Source organism: Mastacembelus armatus, chromosome 10 (assembly GCF_900324485.2).
Source record: "Mastacembelus armatus chromosome 10, fMasArm1.2, whole genome shotgun sequence".
Lineage (NCBI taxonomy): Eukaryota > Metazoa > Chordata > Actinopteri > Synbranchiformes > Mastacembelidae > Mastacembelus > Mastacembelus armatus.
This window is the reverse complement of record NC_046642.1, coordinates 11,770,871-11,787,374: the sequence shown is the minus strand read 5'-3', so window position 1 is coordinate 11,787,374 and position 16,504 is coordinate 11,770,871. Positions and strand designations below refer to the sequence as shown.

The 16,504-nt window shown below is 39.1% G+C and overlaps 3 protein-coding genes and 1 long non-coding RNA gene across 4 annotated transcripts; 2 read left to right on the top strand and 2 right to left on the bottom strand.

Annotated features, from left to right (window-relative positions):
• Window positions 1-95: 95 nt before the first annotated feature.
• Window positions 96-4,629, top strand: LOC117152696 (uncharacterized). The gene is made up of 3 exons (XR_004463159.1): window positions 96-194; window positions 369-407; window positions 4,441-4,629. It is a non-coding gene; the product is annotated as an uncharacterized LOC117152696 (long non-coding RNA).
• On the bottom strand, window positions 134-5,876 carry LOC113144422 (signal-transducing adaptor protein 1-like). The gene is made up of 10 exons (XM_026330485.2): window positions 5,519-5,876; window positions 4,889-4,960; window positions 4,514-4,630; window positions 4,192-4,248; window positions 3,359-3,552; window positions 2,841-2,972; window positions 2,333-2,402; window positions 1,577-1,679; window positions 1,308-1,496; window positions 134-1,204 (listed from the first exon to the last, which is right to left on the bottom strand). Exons 1-10 carry the CDS (start codon window positions 5,621-5,623, stop codon window positions 1,116-1,118), a joined length of 1,128 nt encoding a protein of 375 aa, XP_026186270.1. The 5' UTR covers window positions 5,624-5,876; the 3' UTR covers window positions 134-1,115.
• A 1,781-nt stretch (window positions 5,877-7,657) lies between these two features.
• LOC113144747 (paired box protein Pax-5-like) lies at window positions 7,658-9,806 on the bottom strand. The gene is made up of 7 exons (XM_026330971.1): window positions 9,764-9,806; window positions 9,502-9,667; window positions 8,940-9,137; window positions 8,819-8,859; window positions 8,628-8,726; window positions 7,765-7,896; window positions 7,658-7,680 (listed from the first exon to the last, which is right to left on the bottom strand). The coding sequence occupies exons 1-7, from the start codon at window positions 9,804-9,806 to the stop codon at window positions 7,658-7,660; spliced, it is 702 nt and encodes a 233-aa protein (XP_026186756.1).
• Window positions 9,807-10,783: 977 nt separating this feature from the next.
• On the top strand, window positions 10,784-16,381 carry LOC113144467 (zinc finger CCHC domain-containing protein 7-like). Its single transcript, XM_026330541.1, has 8 exons — window positions 10,784-11,590; window positions 12,068-12,120; window positions 12,620-12,715; window positions 13,556-13,726; window positions 13,966-14,001; window positions 14,114-14,218; window positions 14,503-14,620; window positions 15,585-16,381. Exons 1-8 carry the CDS (start codon window positions 11,197-11,199, stop codon window positions 16,079-16,081), a joined length of 1,470 nt encoding a protein of 489 aa, XP_026186326.1. The 5' UTR covers window positions 10,784-11,196; the 3' UTR covers window positions 16,082-16,381.
• The last annotated feature ends 123 nt before the right edge of the window (window positions 16,382-16,504 follow it).

Here is a 16,504-nt window from a genome sequence, read left to right as displayed (position 1 = left end):
TGAAGTCATCAATATCAAATCCTCTGTTAATTAGACATGAAAGCTTTCTAAACAGTGACTTACAGCTTAATGTAGTCATTCATAATCTTATCAAGAAAAGATTTGATATTCAGTGTTAATATGAAAAGTCTTGGTTTTCAAATTGTCCACAGCAGGTCTCAAAGCAAAGGCCCAGTGCCAGATCAGACTACGAGGTAATTGTTTAGTTTGACCTGCAAGTGCAATTAAATTATTTGTACTTTTTAAAAATCTTACTTGTGTTTAGACTGTTTCCATTTTCAGCAAAGTTCTGAGTCAGTAGCCTCATGGCTTAAGGGATGATAGTGTCCTTCCATCTAGTTGATGAATTTTCCTGAATTTTGTTACAGATATTCAAGATCTCCAGAGGATGAATTTAAATGATGTTGGTAAGCCTCTGACTTTTCTTTAGTGCCACTTGCAGTTTAAAGTGCTCACTTGAGTGAAATATCTTCTCACATACTCAATGGATTAGCACAAAATTTTGCCTTTCACAAATGATGTATGTACAGGTTTTGGTGGTCCCTCTAGTGCATGTCCTGACCACTGAATCAGTGACACATATTCATGGTGCCAAACAATGAATTGTAATAACTCCACTCCCCTTTTTGGAAAGTAATTTCACCCAGCACCATCATCAGGTCTAAACTCAAACATGCTTTGGTTTATGACCTAATACCTGCAAAACTAATGTCATTTCCATCTTCCTCAGCTGTACTTTGGTTTTAGTGCTAAGGCGAATCTCCAGAGTGATTACTTTGCTCATCACTAATACTTTTCAGATCAATAACTTCCACACACCTTGACCACAGAGGAAGCTGCACCAAACTTTGCAGCCTGTCAGCATGAATGCATAAGCTATGATCATCTGAAATACATTTTTTGTTCGGTTTAATGTCCATTGGCTCAAAAGGCTGTTGGGGTTCTTAGGGAATACAAGCTAAAGCTGTACTACTTCACTAAATATGGAGAGCTTTGGGGTGAAATGTAATCTCTCATCAGCAGTTTTTACCTTCCAGCAACTGTACACACACTGCCACACTCTCTGAGGTCCACTGTGCAGTGATGTGGGGTTTTTCCTCACTGGCTTGATCCTTCTAGGAGGTGACTTTCTCATCACTGTTAGCAGTGTAGATGTTTTCTCTTCGTAATTTTAAAATTCGCTGTAGCTCTCCATCCAGCTGAACTGGTGTTGAGAAAAAAAAAAATACAAGCATTTGATTCTTCTTGTTAAATGAAACCACTCAAACAGATTACAAAACCATTTCCTTCGTCACACACATTCTCACCTAGTTTTAGATTAGGGTCGTCTGGCTTGTGATCATTAGGGACCACATATTCACCCTCTCCTGGTTTGGCTGGGGTGGACAGAAGCGCCTCTTTGGGCTGTGACTGCTGCATAGGTGCCACATGCGCCTTGGGTATTGTTTTAGTGGTAGGTGAGGTGATGCTGACACATTTTGGAGGAGGTGACACCTCTAGATAATACACAAAATGTGGTGTACTTGTAACTGCCAGTAAAAAGTGGGATTATTTCTAAAGGTGGCATTCTTCTTACCGATGCATGTGTCGTAGGGCTGAGATTCCATGTAGGGATAAAGACGGTACTCTGTCTTTTCAATGAAGTATTTAACTGCGTCACTCAAGGAGGACACTGTCACCTACAGGGAGGCAAGCAAAGGAAGAAAACTAAAATCAGGGGCCAGTTTTATTATCTCTATTCTCTATGGCTATGGTTAGATTATTATTATTATTAAGACTGTGATTATAAAAATAGTAGGTACTTCAAAGCCTGCTAGTGCAGTCCAAATTCTTGGTTGGGTATATAATACACACACACACACACATATATACATATATATGTAATATAATATAATGTTACACATAATCAAGAGTAAAAATATTTGCTTTCATGATCTTGAGGCATTATTGTCAATAAAGTTATACTGTCCTACACAGTTTCAACAGGTTGGTTACATTTTAAGTCATTGTGTTAATTTATGTTAGACAAATACACAGGCACCTTTGAGACCAAGCAGGTTGGAAGTTCAAAGTATATTCAATTCTTGAAATCAAAAAGGTGCCTGCTCAACACTTTGACTAAAATCATTTGTATTCCATGCTTTATTTGTCAACATAATATATAGATGCAGTGCACTTTGGGAGTAAACCTGTAAAAGTTAAATGTTTTTTATCTTTAATTCTTATTTGAATACAGACAGGACAGGCCATTTACGGTAGATGCTTTTTTACTGAATGCCACAGTTTACTCATTCTCTTGTTTAGTTCAAAGTAAGTAGGCCGTGGAACTTACTGGGTTGTCCAGTTCAATGACAAACCCTGAGTTTGTAGTGGTCAGTCTGTAGTTCTTTACCACAGGCCCACTGAAACAGCAGGAAAAGGAGGATGTTTTATAGGAAACGTAAACAAATTGAACGAGTCAGAAATGATAACCATCTATCAATAAGTTCATCCCTTTTTCAAACATAGCATCTTGACAACTACTTTGAATTGTGAATTACACTGAAATGAGAACTATCCATATGCAAATGAGAACAGTTGTCATTTAGATTTAACACATTAATTATCATCTCGTCTACATTCTCAAAGTTAATGTTAAGCATTTTTAAATATTAATTCAGTTTCACTCCTGTGGACATTCTCCATGAGTTCCTGTCCTGTTTAACATATTTCAAGCAATCCCCACAGCCAAGCAGCATATTAGAGTGGAGTTGTTCAGACAATACATACCACAGTCTATAATTTCCTGCATTATTCTGTAGTTAGTGATACGTTTCAGATGATGAGATTGATTATCAGACCTGGATGTGGGCTGTCTCAGAGTAAGGGCGTAGTTGTTGGCCAGGGTGGATGGGCGGAGGATGATGCCTCCATACTCTGGATTTGCTTCTAACATCTGCTCTGCCTCCAGCCGAGTCACACTGAAGAAACACCTGCAGGAATAAAATAATATCAATAATGATGATAATTAAGCCTTTCTCATGAAAGTCATAAAGCAGCAGGTAAGTTGTTTTAGGGCAGAAAGGGTAAAAGACAGACATTTTCAAGCGTTTAGGATAATGCAAAATTTTAAGTGTCATTGACCTCAGAAAGGCTCAGAAACACTGTCTAATAACCACTTGTTTTATTGTCATGCTTTGTTTGTTTTTAGAAAGATATTTTAGAAAGTGATCTGCCCTGTGTTGGACTGGCGACCTGTCCAGGGCAGATCCCTGTGACCCTAAATAGTGGAGATGATGGATGGATGTTGGAAATATCAGGAAGTGCTTTAGGTTGTCAGAGTGGTAACAAGGAAGAGGATTTTCTCTCTCCAGCTTACTCAGGCATGTCTTTAGATGACGAAGAGGAGGAAAATGAGGTCGAGAGCAGGAAGGATGGGCGTGGTGGAAGAGGTGGTAAAGGCGGAGGCGTCTGATGCGGTGCAGGGATATTTCTTTTCCTCTCTTCAGCCAGTACTTCCTGCAGCCGCAACATCTGGCCAGGCAGCAGCTCCAGCTTGCTGGGAATCTCCTTCTACAGGGAAACATAGAAGTTTACTTAGAATTATTATGATTCATTTGACACCATCTGTAATATGTCACTGCAAAGTTATTCATGTCTTATCCTTACTTTGAGCTTTGTCTTAGAAGCAATGTGACCACAAATTATTAACCAGGAAGGGCTTGTTTTTTTAAATTTGTGCTTTACTCTGTTGGCTCCGCAAACTGTGTTGCCAGTTTGTAGATCAATTTATAACTAATTCAGTTCATACAGTCCCACATTAAATAAGACAAAGATAAGATAAAAAAAAACAAAAACCTTTTTGTCCCACAATGGGGAAATTGCATTGTTTCATCATTCACTCAATAACAGCTCTCCGTATGAATTAACGCATCTCTAAACGTTTCAACAAAAACTGAACAATACTACCATGTAAGATGGATTTATGGCTGGACTGTTACTGTTTGTACAGCAAAAGATTTTCAAAATAAGTCCAAAAACATCTAATGTATATTGGATGGATCTTTAGTTTGTGTTGTTTTTTGTGTTTATACAGAGTTGTGTATAGTCGAACTTTTTTTTTTGTTCTTAGGATACAGGGATTTGTTGTACTATTGGCAGCAACTGTATTGATTCTCTATTAACCAGGCCCAAGTTTGCATGTTTTCTTACTCTGACCACAGTCAGGATGTAACCCCTCCACTCTTCTCCTGTGTCAGGATTGTCCATCTGCCACAGAAACAAGACAAAAAGAATTACATCTAAACATAATAAAGAAAAGTATACTTTATTCTAAAAAAAAAATCAGCATGTGGTTACAGTCAGTTTCATCCACTTGGCTTTAATGTGTAGCTTGAAGCTATATGATAAATTTATATAATTACTTTTTAAATGAAATGTGCCCTAACCCTTTTTCCTCAGGCTAAAACCGTGTTTTTGAGGAGAGAAAAATCTGTCAGCTGCGAGGTACATTCTGTCTCTGAGAGCAGCACACCTTTAGCTGCACCTCCTCTGTGTGCAGGGTGAGGATGAAGATGGTTGAAGCCTTCCTCTGATATGGAGACTCTAGCTCCATGGACTTCAGCTGCTCCAGGTCCAGCTTCTCTATGTACTGACAACGTAAACAAAGAACGGTTGGTATTCGCACGAGCTTTATTGCAAGTCGGTTAATCTAAAATGTTTGTGTTCTTTTTTTTTTGTTACAGTCTCATGTACAGTACCTGCAGTGTCTTTGTTACTAATTTTTTGACATTTTCTAGGAAAACAGTCTTACTATTTCATAAATAATACACAGTTTCATAGTTTGTAAATCAAAATAATTTCAAAGTTAAATACAAGAGCAGCTGTTAAAATGAACCACTTTTCTTACCGTGTCCTGAGTGTCGTCTGTGTACAGAAACAGTGTGGCTCCACGGAGCTCTGCATAATACTGCTTGAAATCCTGAAAAATCATAAAGCTTACTTTGAATGTTTACTCTATAAACAGCATTCACTGCTCAACAAATACATTCACTGCAATACATAAGTACACTTTTGAATTTCAGCTTTGAATTTCTGCTTTTACGCCACAACTTCCACACAAATTACATTAATGTTGCAAATTAAGATTTAAATTGCAACATGTGATCATTTGTATGTACTGATAAGGATCAAACACCTTAACTGGTGGTTATCTGTTGATGTGTCAATATAATTATGAGTCAATAATTCAATAACATTACTCTAATATTGTTAATTCTGCACAGTGGATACTTTTACTTTTGGTTTTTTGCTCATATTACTTGTAACATTTCAAATGCAGGATTTGTAATGGAATTTTTTTTTTATTGTATAGTAAAATTTAAGTAAAGTATTAGAACACATCTGCCACCACTACCTTGACAATATTACCATTTTCCTTAAACAAACTATGCTCCTCATAGTGACATTTTACAGCACTGATCACTTGTTAAGTGACACTCCACTTGTATTTTCTACAGCTTTCCATCTTTTTCCTCACCTTCTCTCTGGTAAGTTTCTTCAGCAGATGTCCGGAGTAATACAGAGGCAGAGCTGTTATGGTCGCCCTCCTCTTGTGGACAACTCTGGGGTGCACAGACATCATCCAGCACGTCGTCCACTCTCTGTGTCTACTGGCCCAGGTTTGGTTCAGCTTTGTCTCAGTTCACGTCTGTTTTGTCCAGCGGCGTAGTCCAGCTTAGCCCCAACAATGTTTTTTTCCACCTTGTTGTTTCCTGATGAATTTCCAATAAGTCTTTTATCTGAGATTATTATAGATCTATACACCTGCACTTAGCTTTTCCTCCTTATCCTTCCAGCCTACTGGTTTGTTGACTCTGAGAATGAGGAAATACTGCAGTGAGTTAAAAAGAAGGAAGTAGTTAATATAAAATAACCCAACCAAAAATCCACCTTTGTACTTTGAACCTTGGCATACCTCAAGCAGCTTGAGAAAAATACCCAGAAAAATGAACCAGGCAGGCTTTTGTCTACACACACACACACACACACACAGAATCTGACTTAAACCCCACTCACATGCAAGGTAGATCATTTGCATTTCTCATGTGATGTGAATAGACATATATTTTATGAAAGTTCAATATTTCCTAAAATGTAAACACAGTGATTGCTCACATGAGTATTTACCTATTGAACTAGAGTGGTTGTTTTTTCTTTTTTCTTTTTACTTTGTAATGGCTATAGTTTAGATGAAAAGATTTCAAAACCATACCACACTGAGTTCAGTGGTGGGATTAATGTTAATGAAATTCATTAATTTATTAAAGACATTTGGAATTTTACTTGTATTATAGCATAACAAGTAATAAAGAAATCAACAATTATCTTGTTTTAATTTTCAATATACTGCAAAAATATGCATTTTGTCATAATGGCATAACTGCTAAAATTTATTGATTTATTTTCTAGTGTGCCACAAAATCCCTTGGTCAGAGCTGTTTTTTTTATCCACTCTGCAGTTTTGCAGTTTACATTCATTCAAACAGGATAAAAACACACAAAACCTACAAGTACAAGTTAAACACAAACACATGGAGTACGACATTGCATTTAAAGTATCTCTTCTAGTCATAATAAATAAACCTAAGATGGTAAAAGAATAAGGATTCCAGCCCCATTTCATCCAACATTTTTAAAGATTAACTAATGCTACCCAACATATTAAGCTGATGCTATGCAAATTGAATTATTTTTCAAAATAGCTCAAAATATAAATAGTTAACACCTTATAACTTTTAAACTTTAAAAACAAAATTTAAATGTGTCCTCTTTCTGGAACAGTTTTGCAAAAGGCACCAGTAAATTAAAAGAAAAAGAATAAATGAACATCTTTATCTTCACTATTTGTGAAGATGTGCAGCAGAAGCCCGGGGTAGGATGAGAGAGAGCAGATGGGAATTGCTGATAATTAAAGCTTGGCCAACACAAACCAGACTCATTAACCGGCTCGACGGAGGTGGTTGACTCAAATGTCACCGGACTCAGGTAAAATTGTAGGTAGATTTGTTGTGTAACTCATAAATAAGAGACACCATTGGAACAGAAGAAATTTCAACATCACTAAAGTCTTCCACTTAGCTGGGAGTGCGTAGTGTGTGTAGGCATGTTTGTGAGTGTGTGCAGGTTTTGTATTTAGCACCATGATTCTACTCTCTACATGCCTCCTGCAGACTGATACCCACTGCTGGCCACAGATTTTTTTTCTTAGCTGTGTTATTTGACCCTGATGCTCCCTCTGGGGGCTCTCACCTCCTTCTTTAAATCCCTCATCCTGGAGGGGAGGCCAGGGAGACACACACTAAGGACAGAAAACAGTCACTGTTCTCCATCATGGGGCCCCTAATGATGCTCCCCCTCAGCCACTGACTGAGGAGAAAATAACCGCAGCGGTGACGTATTGAGGGGTGGGTTGGGTGTTGACATGCTGGACTGATGAAGCTGTATTAGACCTCTGAAACAGCAGTATGTGTACATTTTTTTCACCCTAAACTATGGAAATAAAACATAACGAATTGGTCATGTCAGTTCAGTTTTATTTTAACATCCTTACAATTTTGATTTCTATCTTTGAAATCAGTGATCAGAGTCTCGCTTCTAAGGTCTTTTGCAGCTTTGTTCAGTTGTAATGACAGGGAGGCCCTAAACCAGAAGACAGATGAGAGAAAACACTTCAATGCTCATCTTGTATTTTATGTTACTGATCATATTTGGATGTGGACTGACCTAACGGGTCTGAATTAGCAGGTAAGCTGGGATAAAAGGTCAGGCTGGAGACTGAGGTCAAGCATGGGTCAGACTGTCTCCAGACTCCGTCACAGGAACACGGCTGGTGGATGCTGCAGGAGATGTCCCCGCCTGGAAAACAAAACAGCTTCTGTTCATGTTCACGTTTATTTCCCTTCCTGCCGTCATCCCACAGCGATGTTCACTTGTTCTAATTAGAAGAATGATAAAACATATGCATGTGTGTGTGCGTTCCCAGGTGTAACTAGACATATTTATCCATTTGATCTTCTATTCTAATGGTTGCAGTGATGGAGGAGTGGAGGTGTAAGTGAGCCTGTAATGAGATGCTGAGGTGAGGGGGAGGCTGGGAGAGGATAGAAGCCCGGGGTGTTGAGGTGGAGCTCCTGCTGTGGAGGTTGTTTCAGTCAGACTAATATTAACACAGGACCACCGGCTTTACTCATCTGTCTGCTGTGTGGTCTGGCACCACAGAGAATCCACTGTAATCTCTGTTTCCGCTCTGCAAATAAATCCATCTTCATACACTGTTTAATGTAGTGTGGAATCTCACATTTTGTCTTGAAATGACAAATACAGAAGTTGCCAGAGAAGAAAAGTCATTTCATAGTTTCAATTTGAAACAACTATCAGAAGTGCCCATGCATCAATGTCATTTTCTTGGTATATATATATATATATATATATATTATTTATATATACATTATATATATTTTTTTAATAAAGAAAGTAAAATACATTTGTTTATTTATTTACGTGTGTGAACCCTGAGCCTACCATGACATATCAAAATACCTTTCAACAGAAGTAAGTACACTGATTAACTTTACAGACTGCATTACCTTCCCGATGTTTGATGCATTTCCTAATTCCCAGAATCCCAGTAATGGAGTAGGTGCACTCAGAGGAACTGGCTGCTCTCATGACAACAGGTGATGGTGCTGACAATAGAAAGACAGAGGTCAGTGTCAGGAAATATTAAAAGGAGAGAAAGAAAGAGATCAATGAACAATTGATTTGTCAGAGAACGTACCAACTTCACAAGACTCAGACTGGACTTTGTTTCTGATGATCCTGTAAAGTCAGAGTGGACAAACTTTGGACTCACTGTAATACACGTTATCCAGCACACATGTGCACAAGGTCATTTATACCTGTTGATGGAGCTGATGCTCGGCACACTGTCATGGTCACACACTCGCTCCAGCAGCAGCCTGTCTCTGATTTCCCAGGCGAACATGGTGGGGTTGGTGTGTTTCAGACTCAGGATCATTTGCACAACTCTGGGAGTTGCCACTTTGGGCTTAGAGCCTCCAATCGCTCCGGGCCTGATGCTCCCTGTCTCATTGAACCTGAATGAACAGTACTGATATTTGTCAGGAGAGGTTAAGATTTCACCTGAAGAGAAAGTTTTGGATATATAGACTACTAATATGTTTCATAGAAACACTGATCCTAATATGAACCATGTTTCAATGCAAGTTGGGATAAAGTGAGAAAACGCACATATTTAACAACCACTTAGTCTTTAGTCATTTTTCTGAAAGTGGAAGTTTTAAATATATATATATATATATATATATATTTACAATTCCAAACATTTTAAGATGCTGGTGGCTTTCATGTTTTACTTACTTGCTTACATGCAGTACAAATAAAGGCCACAGGCAGCTCTTGCTCTCTCTCTAGATGACTAAATGAACGGAATGAATTTACCTGGCCAGTATTTTGCTGACACAGCCGTGACTGACGCGCAGGCGGCGGGAGATCTCGCAGGGACGCACGCCCCGTTGCGCCAGTTCCACAATGCGCTGTCTGACCACGTACGGTAACGGGCGCCCGTTAATGAAGACACCGCCGAGCTGGTTCACCCCGCCGTGCCCTGAGCACCGGAGTGGATAAAAGAAACACCAAAATCAAAAGGCATGGATACTTACCAGCATCCTCTCACTAATGGGGTCAGCAGCATCATACTTACTGTGCGTAACGGTGAACGGCACCTGTCCAAAGCGCACTTCCATCACTAACTGCCTGGCAATAAAGAAATTAACTCTGTAGTGCTGCTGAACTTCAGACGTCGCTTGTTACAAAGTGTAGCTGGTTTTGAGAATAAAACAAACTATTAAAATATAAATTTAAAGAGCCGCTCAGACGCTGTTCCGCATGTTTGCGGTGCTGAGACAAAAATCTTTTCCTCTGCTGCTTTTAACACCTGAGCGGTGGACAGCACCACGAGCCTCATTTGATTGGACACCCACGCACGGATGCACCCTCGTAGTCATCTGTGTTTTTTTTTGTTTTTTTTTTTGTGCCAAAGGATCCAGCAGTGCAGTTTTTGTGAGAAGGGCTATAGCTTCACAAATACAGAAGTCCTGGGTCCGAATCCACTACATGCACCCTCAGATAAGGGAGATCTCAAAAATAACGCATTCATTTGATTTTTAATTCAGCTAACTATTAAGTTATATGCATTTCACTTTCCAACAGTTATCAGTAGTGAAATAAGCCAAATGCTGAGTGAGTATGGAACCCCAGGAGGCCTATTAAATGCTTCTTCTACTATATAAATTATGGTATATTAAAGCCATTTGATTTTTATTGGTCTATATTAAAATTTAAAGTCTAAACATATTGGAACTGATCCTTAAAATACACATGATGGATTTTGAGGTGTATGCCTCTGTATACTTCAGCCTGTATTCAGTTTTAGTTCCTTGGCTTCAGAATGACTCTGGCCTAACCAGACATTACATTTCTTTATGAGGTTGCCCTGTTTTTGCACCACTGCTGCACAGTGGGTCATCACTTCTGTGTCATGTTGGGGTTTTGCTTTGCTTTTTAGCATACCTGCAGATTTATCTGATACTTTTCTTGGTTTTCCAGATCTTGTCTTACCATCTTACCAAATTCACTCCGGGAAAAGAACTATTGGCCAACGCAGTTTTTAAACGCTGGGTTTAGTTTTGGTTGTCCAACATTTTCCGGTTCTCAAACGCCGGGTGAAGAGCTGTGACTTGTAAACAAGCGTGGAAATAACTTCATTTATATGGAGGGAAAATTAGCATAGTGGTTCGTATGGGCTCAGCACTGAGACATAGAGAACTAAAAATAAACAAAGCGCTAAAAATAACTTTGTATATTTTACTTTTATTTTTTAAAGTTAGCTAGCTAATTTAGCTTACATACGTCGAGCGTAACATTAGCATAGCGTCAGTTAGCCTCCTGGCGTAAAGGCGATTTGAAGAGAATTTAATACAATGTTTGTTTTGAATTATTAAATTTAACATAGGGGCCAAAGAAATACCCTAGCCAGGCAATTATTTGTCTGCTCGGTTAGTTGTAATTGAGCTGATAGCCGCCTCTGTTCACCTAGCCGTCGCTGTGTGGTGCTGTTGAGCTGCAGATTGTACTATGGACTACACCAAGGAAATCCAAGATGTGGATAATGAAGAAGCTGGCAGCAAAGATGAGCTCTTCTTTATCGAGGACTCCTGTAGCTCAGGGGGTGAAGGACTGATGGAGTTAGGGAGGCAGAAAGGTCACAGCAGCTGTAATCGAGCATCACAGCTCTGCAGGGAAAGCTCGCCTCCACTTCTCTTGGCTTTCTCCATCACATCTGGATCGGGTCTGCCGGGCGGCAGCCCCAGTCCGGCTTCCAGCAGTGCCTTACAGGAGGAGGAAGAGGAAAGTGACCACGCCATCGAGGAGTGGATGATCCTGGGGGGAGAGGAGCAGGTGGGAGATTCAAGTATCCAGCTCAACCTGGGCTACTGGAGCAGCTCTGACCAGGCCTCTGGAGATGAAGGTTAACATTGTGTTGGTGTCTGTCATCCTGGGTGAAATTCAGCTGCTAGTGCAAGACGAATTGTTGGTTACAGTGGTTAGATTTACACTGTGGGATGTTTACTGTGGGAACTCCATAATGTGAGATTGCTGTGCAATTATTCTAAGCATGCACTCCGTTCTTCAGAAATGCTCTGCTTCACATTAATAACCATACTTATATTCACACCAGAGAGCTGGCCTGCAGTCACTCTATTCTGTCTTACCATCCAGCTAAAGTGGTTTTAAGTTTGTCCTTAGACATGATCACTGTGGGAATTATTTTTCCCCTGAGAGATATAAAATAAAATTCCTGGTAAACCTACATTCATTTATTAGATTTGTAAAAGCTGAATCATCATATATTTGTAAAAGTTTCTTTGTAATTATGTGTTGCAATTTGAGACATATCCTGTGTAAAAGTCAGTTGTTCGTTTTGTTCATTCTCTCTCCACTGCAGATACAAGTGAGAAATCAGTAAAAGATGCATGGGCTGTATCAGAGAAAGACAAGGTAACTTTTGATGTCTCAGTTTTCTGGAACACTGCGCTAAAGCTGATTTGTTCCCGTTAAATTTGTATCTGCTGACATTATCCTCTTTCTGGCACTCATCTGTCTGTTGAGTAGCTGTCAGTATTTGTTCTGAATACATTCAAGTTAATAAAATATGTCTATACAAAAAATTAATTTCATGTCAGTGACTTTTAGTATGTTGAAAGAAAAGACAGTTATTTGCAGTTACACAACATTTGTTTCAAAGGCTAAAAAAACTGTTATTCATAAAGATGTATTGAATTAAATAATGAAATTCTCAGTATGGATTTAGAAAATCATGAAAAAGAAAGGAACGAAAAACTCTCTTTCAAATGTATCGTTGTCTTTTGTGCCATACCTTATCTCATATTATCTTAATAGTTTCAGTATGAATTTAGTAGTATGAATTTACATAATTTTGGATTATTGACTGACCTTATTGTCTTCTCATATTATTATCTGGTGTGGTGCTGATCAGTCTCTGTTCAGCCGCTATTTTGTGCCCGACCGCTCTCTGATCTGCAACATCTGCAACAGGATGGGACATCTTGATAGGAGCTGCTACTACCGCAAGGTAAAGGAACACACTCATCCCCCTTGTTCTCTAATATACTTATAATGTGCTTTTACTCTGTCAGCAAGTAAGTAGTAAGAGAAGTAAAACATTCTTTAATGTTATGTTATGGGGATTGTGTAGAAGTTTTTGAACTCTACATGGCAATCAGAACATTTTTTATTTGCAAGCCAGATATTAAAAAACTGCTTATGCTTTTATGAACCATTGTTTTTATTTGTTCAAGTCATTATTTCCAACTCAGTGATCTTTTAATTTTATCCCAAGCTGTAAAGTAGCCTATTTATAAAGTCTGTTTTAATATGAGCACCAGAAAATTGATCACTGATCATTTTTTTCTGACATTTAATAATGATAACTGGGTTATCACAGATATGTGTGATGGGGCGGTGTAAACACATTCACAGCCATGTGTAATGGTCTGTGTAATGACAGCTGCACTGGTGCTGCTGGAGTGCCTTGCCGGTGCAACACATTCAGTTAAACTCCACTTCTTTTTCATTCTTCACACTGACAGGTCTAATGAGTGGTGGAAGAGACACAAGTATCAATATGCAAATAGATGTTGAAGGGCATTTTAACAGTTTTGAGTCATGAATCTACATCTGTGCCCCTGGTGTTCCATTGGTCCATGACCAGCCATACTTTGAACTGTCCAGTTCTTACAAAATTATGTATTTCTGTGAGGAAATTATGCTGTCAAAATGACAAAACATTACTACATTATATTGTATTATATTATACCTTTTCTGTTGGCTAACTTACTTAGTTTTACATTACAGGCTGCTATAAGCTACATTTTTACCCTTGTAAAAATGTTTTTTGTCCCTGTGTGTGTAGAAATATCCCACCTGTATCCTTTGTGGGATGCAAGGCCACATTCAGAGGGACTGTCCGGGCCGGCCCTGCATCAGCTGTGGACTGCCTTCACATGGCTACAGATCCTGCGACATGCCCCCTGTATGGAACCAACACTGTGAGCGCTGTGGGATAACAGGACACCTCTCTGATGTGAGTTTATCTGTTACCGCCCAGGTTTTGGTGGTGGTGAGTGTTGGTGTTAGAGAGTATGTTGCTGTGTTGTAGGCAACTTTGAATGCATCTGTCAGTGTGTTGACAGACTTTACAGCCTCCGGCATGTGCGGGCCTCATTTATTAAGTGTTGTTTGATCTTGGCAAACACCAATGCTATGCTCTGCATTCTTTCTCAGATGAGAATTTTTCTTCTCTCTTTTCTGGTTTATCCTCAGGGCTGTCCTGATACATGGAGACAGTACCACTTGACAGTGAGTTGAAGTTTTTTACTTTACTGCACTTTTTTGGGATCATCATGAAGCACAATGAACTAATGTCAGATTTTCACTTCTCATATCTTTTGTTTGACCTTTTTTTTTTCAGATTCAGTTAGAGGTGCCCATTAGGCCACAGACAGTCCACACCCTCAAACATAAGAGATGCCACATTCATTGTTACAACTGCTCTAAGAGGGGCCATTATGGCTATGTAAGTGGTGAATGAAAGGAAGCCTTTCCATACTTTTACAATTTCTCTTTCCCCCTTCACTTGAACTTTACCCGCCTCTTTACAACATATTCGCCCTTTCTCTTCGTTTATCTTCACTGCAGCTGTCCTTCTTTCACTATATTGCTCCCTCACAGTCAATTTTATCTACTCTCTTGTTTCTTTACTTCAATAACCTTTTTTTTTTTTTAAAACAGTCCTGCACCCATATTTTTCTCTTAATCTATGCCTGTCTTACTGTATCTGTGTCTTGGTGATGGTTTCAGAAATGCACTAAGAGGAGGATGTCCAGCGGGACCTTTCCTTCACTGCCTTATGTTTGCCACTATGACACCATGGAGGACATCTTCCAGCGTCATAACAGTATGCAGAAAAGAGCCAAAGGTGATAAAACATATTTATTGTACATACAGTGATGTAAAGCATGTGTTTTGTCTGTGCTCATTAGGCTTTATTGGTTTGTTTGAAGGGGCAAGACTAAAACAATCCTACTTGTTCTGAAATTGGTTTAAAGAATAACTTAACACCAGGTTCAAAAATAGTGTTTAACTTTTCCCCCGTCCTTAAAAGTTTCAAACTTTTTTATTATCTCTGCTTTATTGGCCTTGTAATCTCAAATAACAGTGATGTCACAGGGTGCTGGAGTACACCTGTACATCAGTGCAGTAAGGTGCAATGTTAAACCACTGGAGGTCAACAAAAAGATTTTATCAGGGTGCTAAGTTGCTATTTAAAGCAGTGTTATTGTGTTAATTCTGCTACAGGGAGTCAAAGGAATAGGTTGTAAATGCAACACTGAGATATCACCTGGTGAATTTGTTAGGGCTGGCATATTTTCGCATGCAGCAGACAGAGAGCACCATTAATATTCATCAAAAGCTATGTAAAGTCCAATATTCAATCTCTGTTTAGCTCTCTTTTGGTCTACAACAACTCTTAGGGGAAATAGCTAGTTCTTTCAATGCTAAATGTACCATTGAGGTTGCAAACATTGTCTCCTGTTTTGGTCCTGGATAGGTGGGTTTATTAGAGCTTCTGTTTTTTTTCTGGAACAGTTGCCTGCTGGAGTTAAAAACAGTACTGGTAAAAATGGAAAATATGACTTGTGCCAGTTTAGAGTCATAAAACCAACACATTGAGCTGAAAGATGCTCTGTAGAGTTGAGGAGAACCACACAGATGGTTGATAATTCTCAAGCTCTTTCACATTACATTTGTAATCTCATTAATGTAAAAATGTTGATTAGCCCAGCTGTAAATGGACACCTCTTTTAAATTGATGGCCAATTAAAGAGGGACATACTGATCATTAAAGAAATCTTCTCTATCAATGTTGTTTTTATTTACAGAGCTTTTGAGAACTGGATCTCTGTCTTCTTCAGACCAGCAACACTTTTCTGAACCAATAGGGGAAAGTGGCGAGGAGAATCAGCCAGTCCAGGGAAGGAGCAGGACAAAGCAGGAGGCATGCAGCCCAGTAGGCAGGAGAAAGACGTGGCCAGAGAGGCGCATTGAGAGACGAGAGGTGAAGAGGCTGAAGAGGGAGGCTCAAGCCAGGCGAGGAGGAGGACTGTTGGGGAAATACCAGGGTAACTCTGATGATGAAATCTGCCCTGCAGACCCCTTCAGGCGCACACTCCACAGTCATAGGGTGTCCACACAATCTCCACAGAAGAAAAGGAAGGATGAGGCAGGTGGCAGAAGGAGCAGGAAGAGCAAGGAGGCAGAGAGGTGGAAGAAGAGAGGAGGGCCAAAACGTGGCGATTTGTATCCTCATGGTAACATAGACATTGGAAGTGAAAACCTTCTTTCTCCAAAGCAAAGAGTACGCCATAGAAGGAGATAGTCTTTTTTTACTCTATTTTTTTAAAGGTATACAGACTATAACTATCAAAGAAAAAATAATTTTGCACCTCATGGGGTTCTGATTCATTTATTTACTAATTTATACAAAAAACTTTAAATTACAGTTGGAATTTATAAGTACAACTTATGGTGTTATATTGGCTGGGCCAAATTTTATGCATTTACAGTTTACAACATACAGTATTTTGGAATATGTTTTTACACATTATACTTGCTGTTATGTGCTATGTTGTGAAGGGGGTGGTTGTTGTTAATGTTAACATATCACAAAGACCAGTGATTGGATTTTGTAAAAGGTAATATTTATATTGTAAAGAAAACTATAATAAACATGCATTCCCACATAATTTCATGTATAATTGGTGTTTCGAAATAGAGGGCTGTGGTGACACGTTTGACAGGT

Excerpts from the sequence above, each read along its gene's own strand:
- LOC113144422 (XM_026330485.2), bottom strand. The coding sequence starts at position 5,623 with ATGATGTCTGTGCACCCCAGAGTTGTCCACAAGAGGAGGGCGACCATA. Across the intron at positions 4,631-4,888 it reads CAGACGACACTCAGGACACG|TACATAGAGAAGCTGGACCT; the intron begins GTAAGAAAAGTG and ends TTACGTTGTCAG. Across the intron at positions 1,205-1,307 it reads CGACCCTAATCTAAAACTAG|TTCAGCTGGATGGAGAGCTA; the intron begins GTGAGAATGTGT and ends TCTCAACACCAG.
- LOC113144747 (XM_026330971.1), bottom strand. The coding sequence starts at position 9,806 with ATGGAAGTGCGCTTTGGACAGGTGCCGTTCACCGTTACGCACA. Across the intron at positions 9,138-9,501 it reads GTCAGCAAAATACTGGCCAG|GTTCAATGAGACAGGGAGCA; the intron begins GTAAATTCATTC and ends CTGTTCATTCAG. Across the intron at positions 8,860-8,939 it reads AGCATCAGCTCCATCAACAG|GATCATCAGAAACAAAGTCC; the intron begins GTATAAATGACC and ends CTGACTTTACAG.
- LOC113144467 (XM_026330541.1), top strand. The coding sequence starts at position 11,197 with ATGGACTACACCAAGGAAATCCAAGATGTGGATAATGAAGAAGCTGGC. Across the intron at positions 12,121-12,619 it reads CTGTATCAGAGAAAGACAAG|TCTCTGTTCAGCCGCTATTT; the intron begins GTAACTTTTGAT and ends GGTGCTGATCAG. Across the intron at positions 14,002-14,113 it reads GGAGACAGTACCACTTGACA|ATTCAGTTAGAGGTGCCCAT; the intron begins GTGAGTTGAAGT and ends TTTTTTTTTCAG.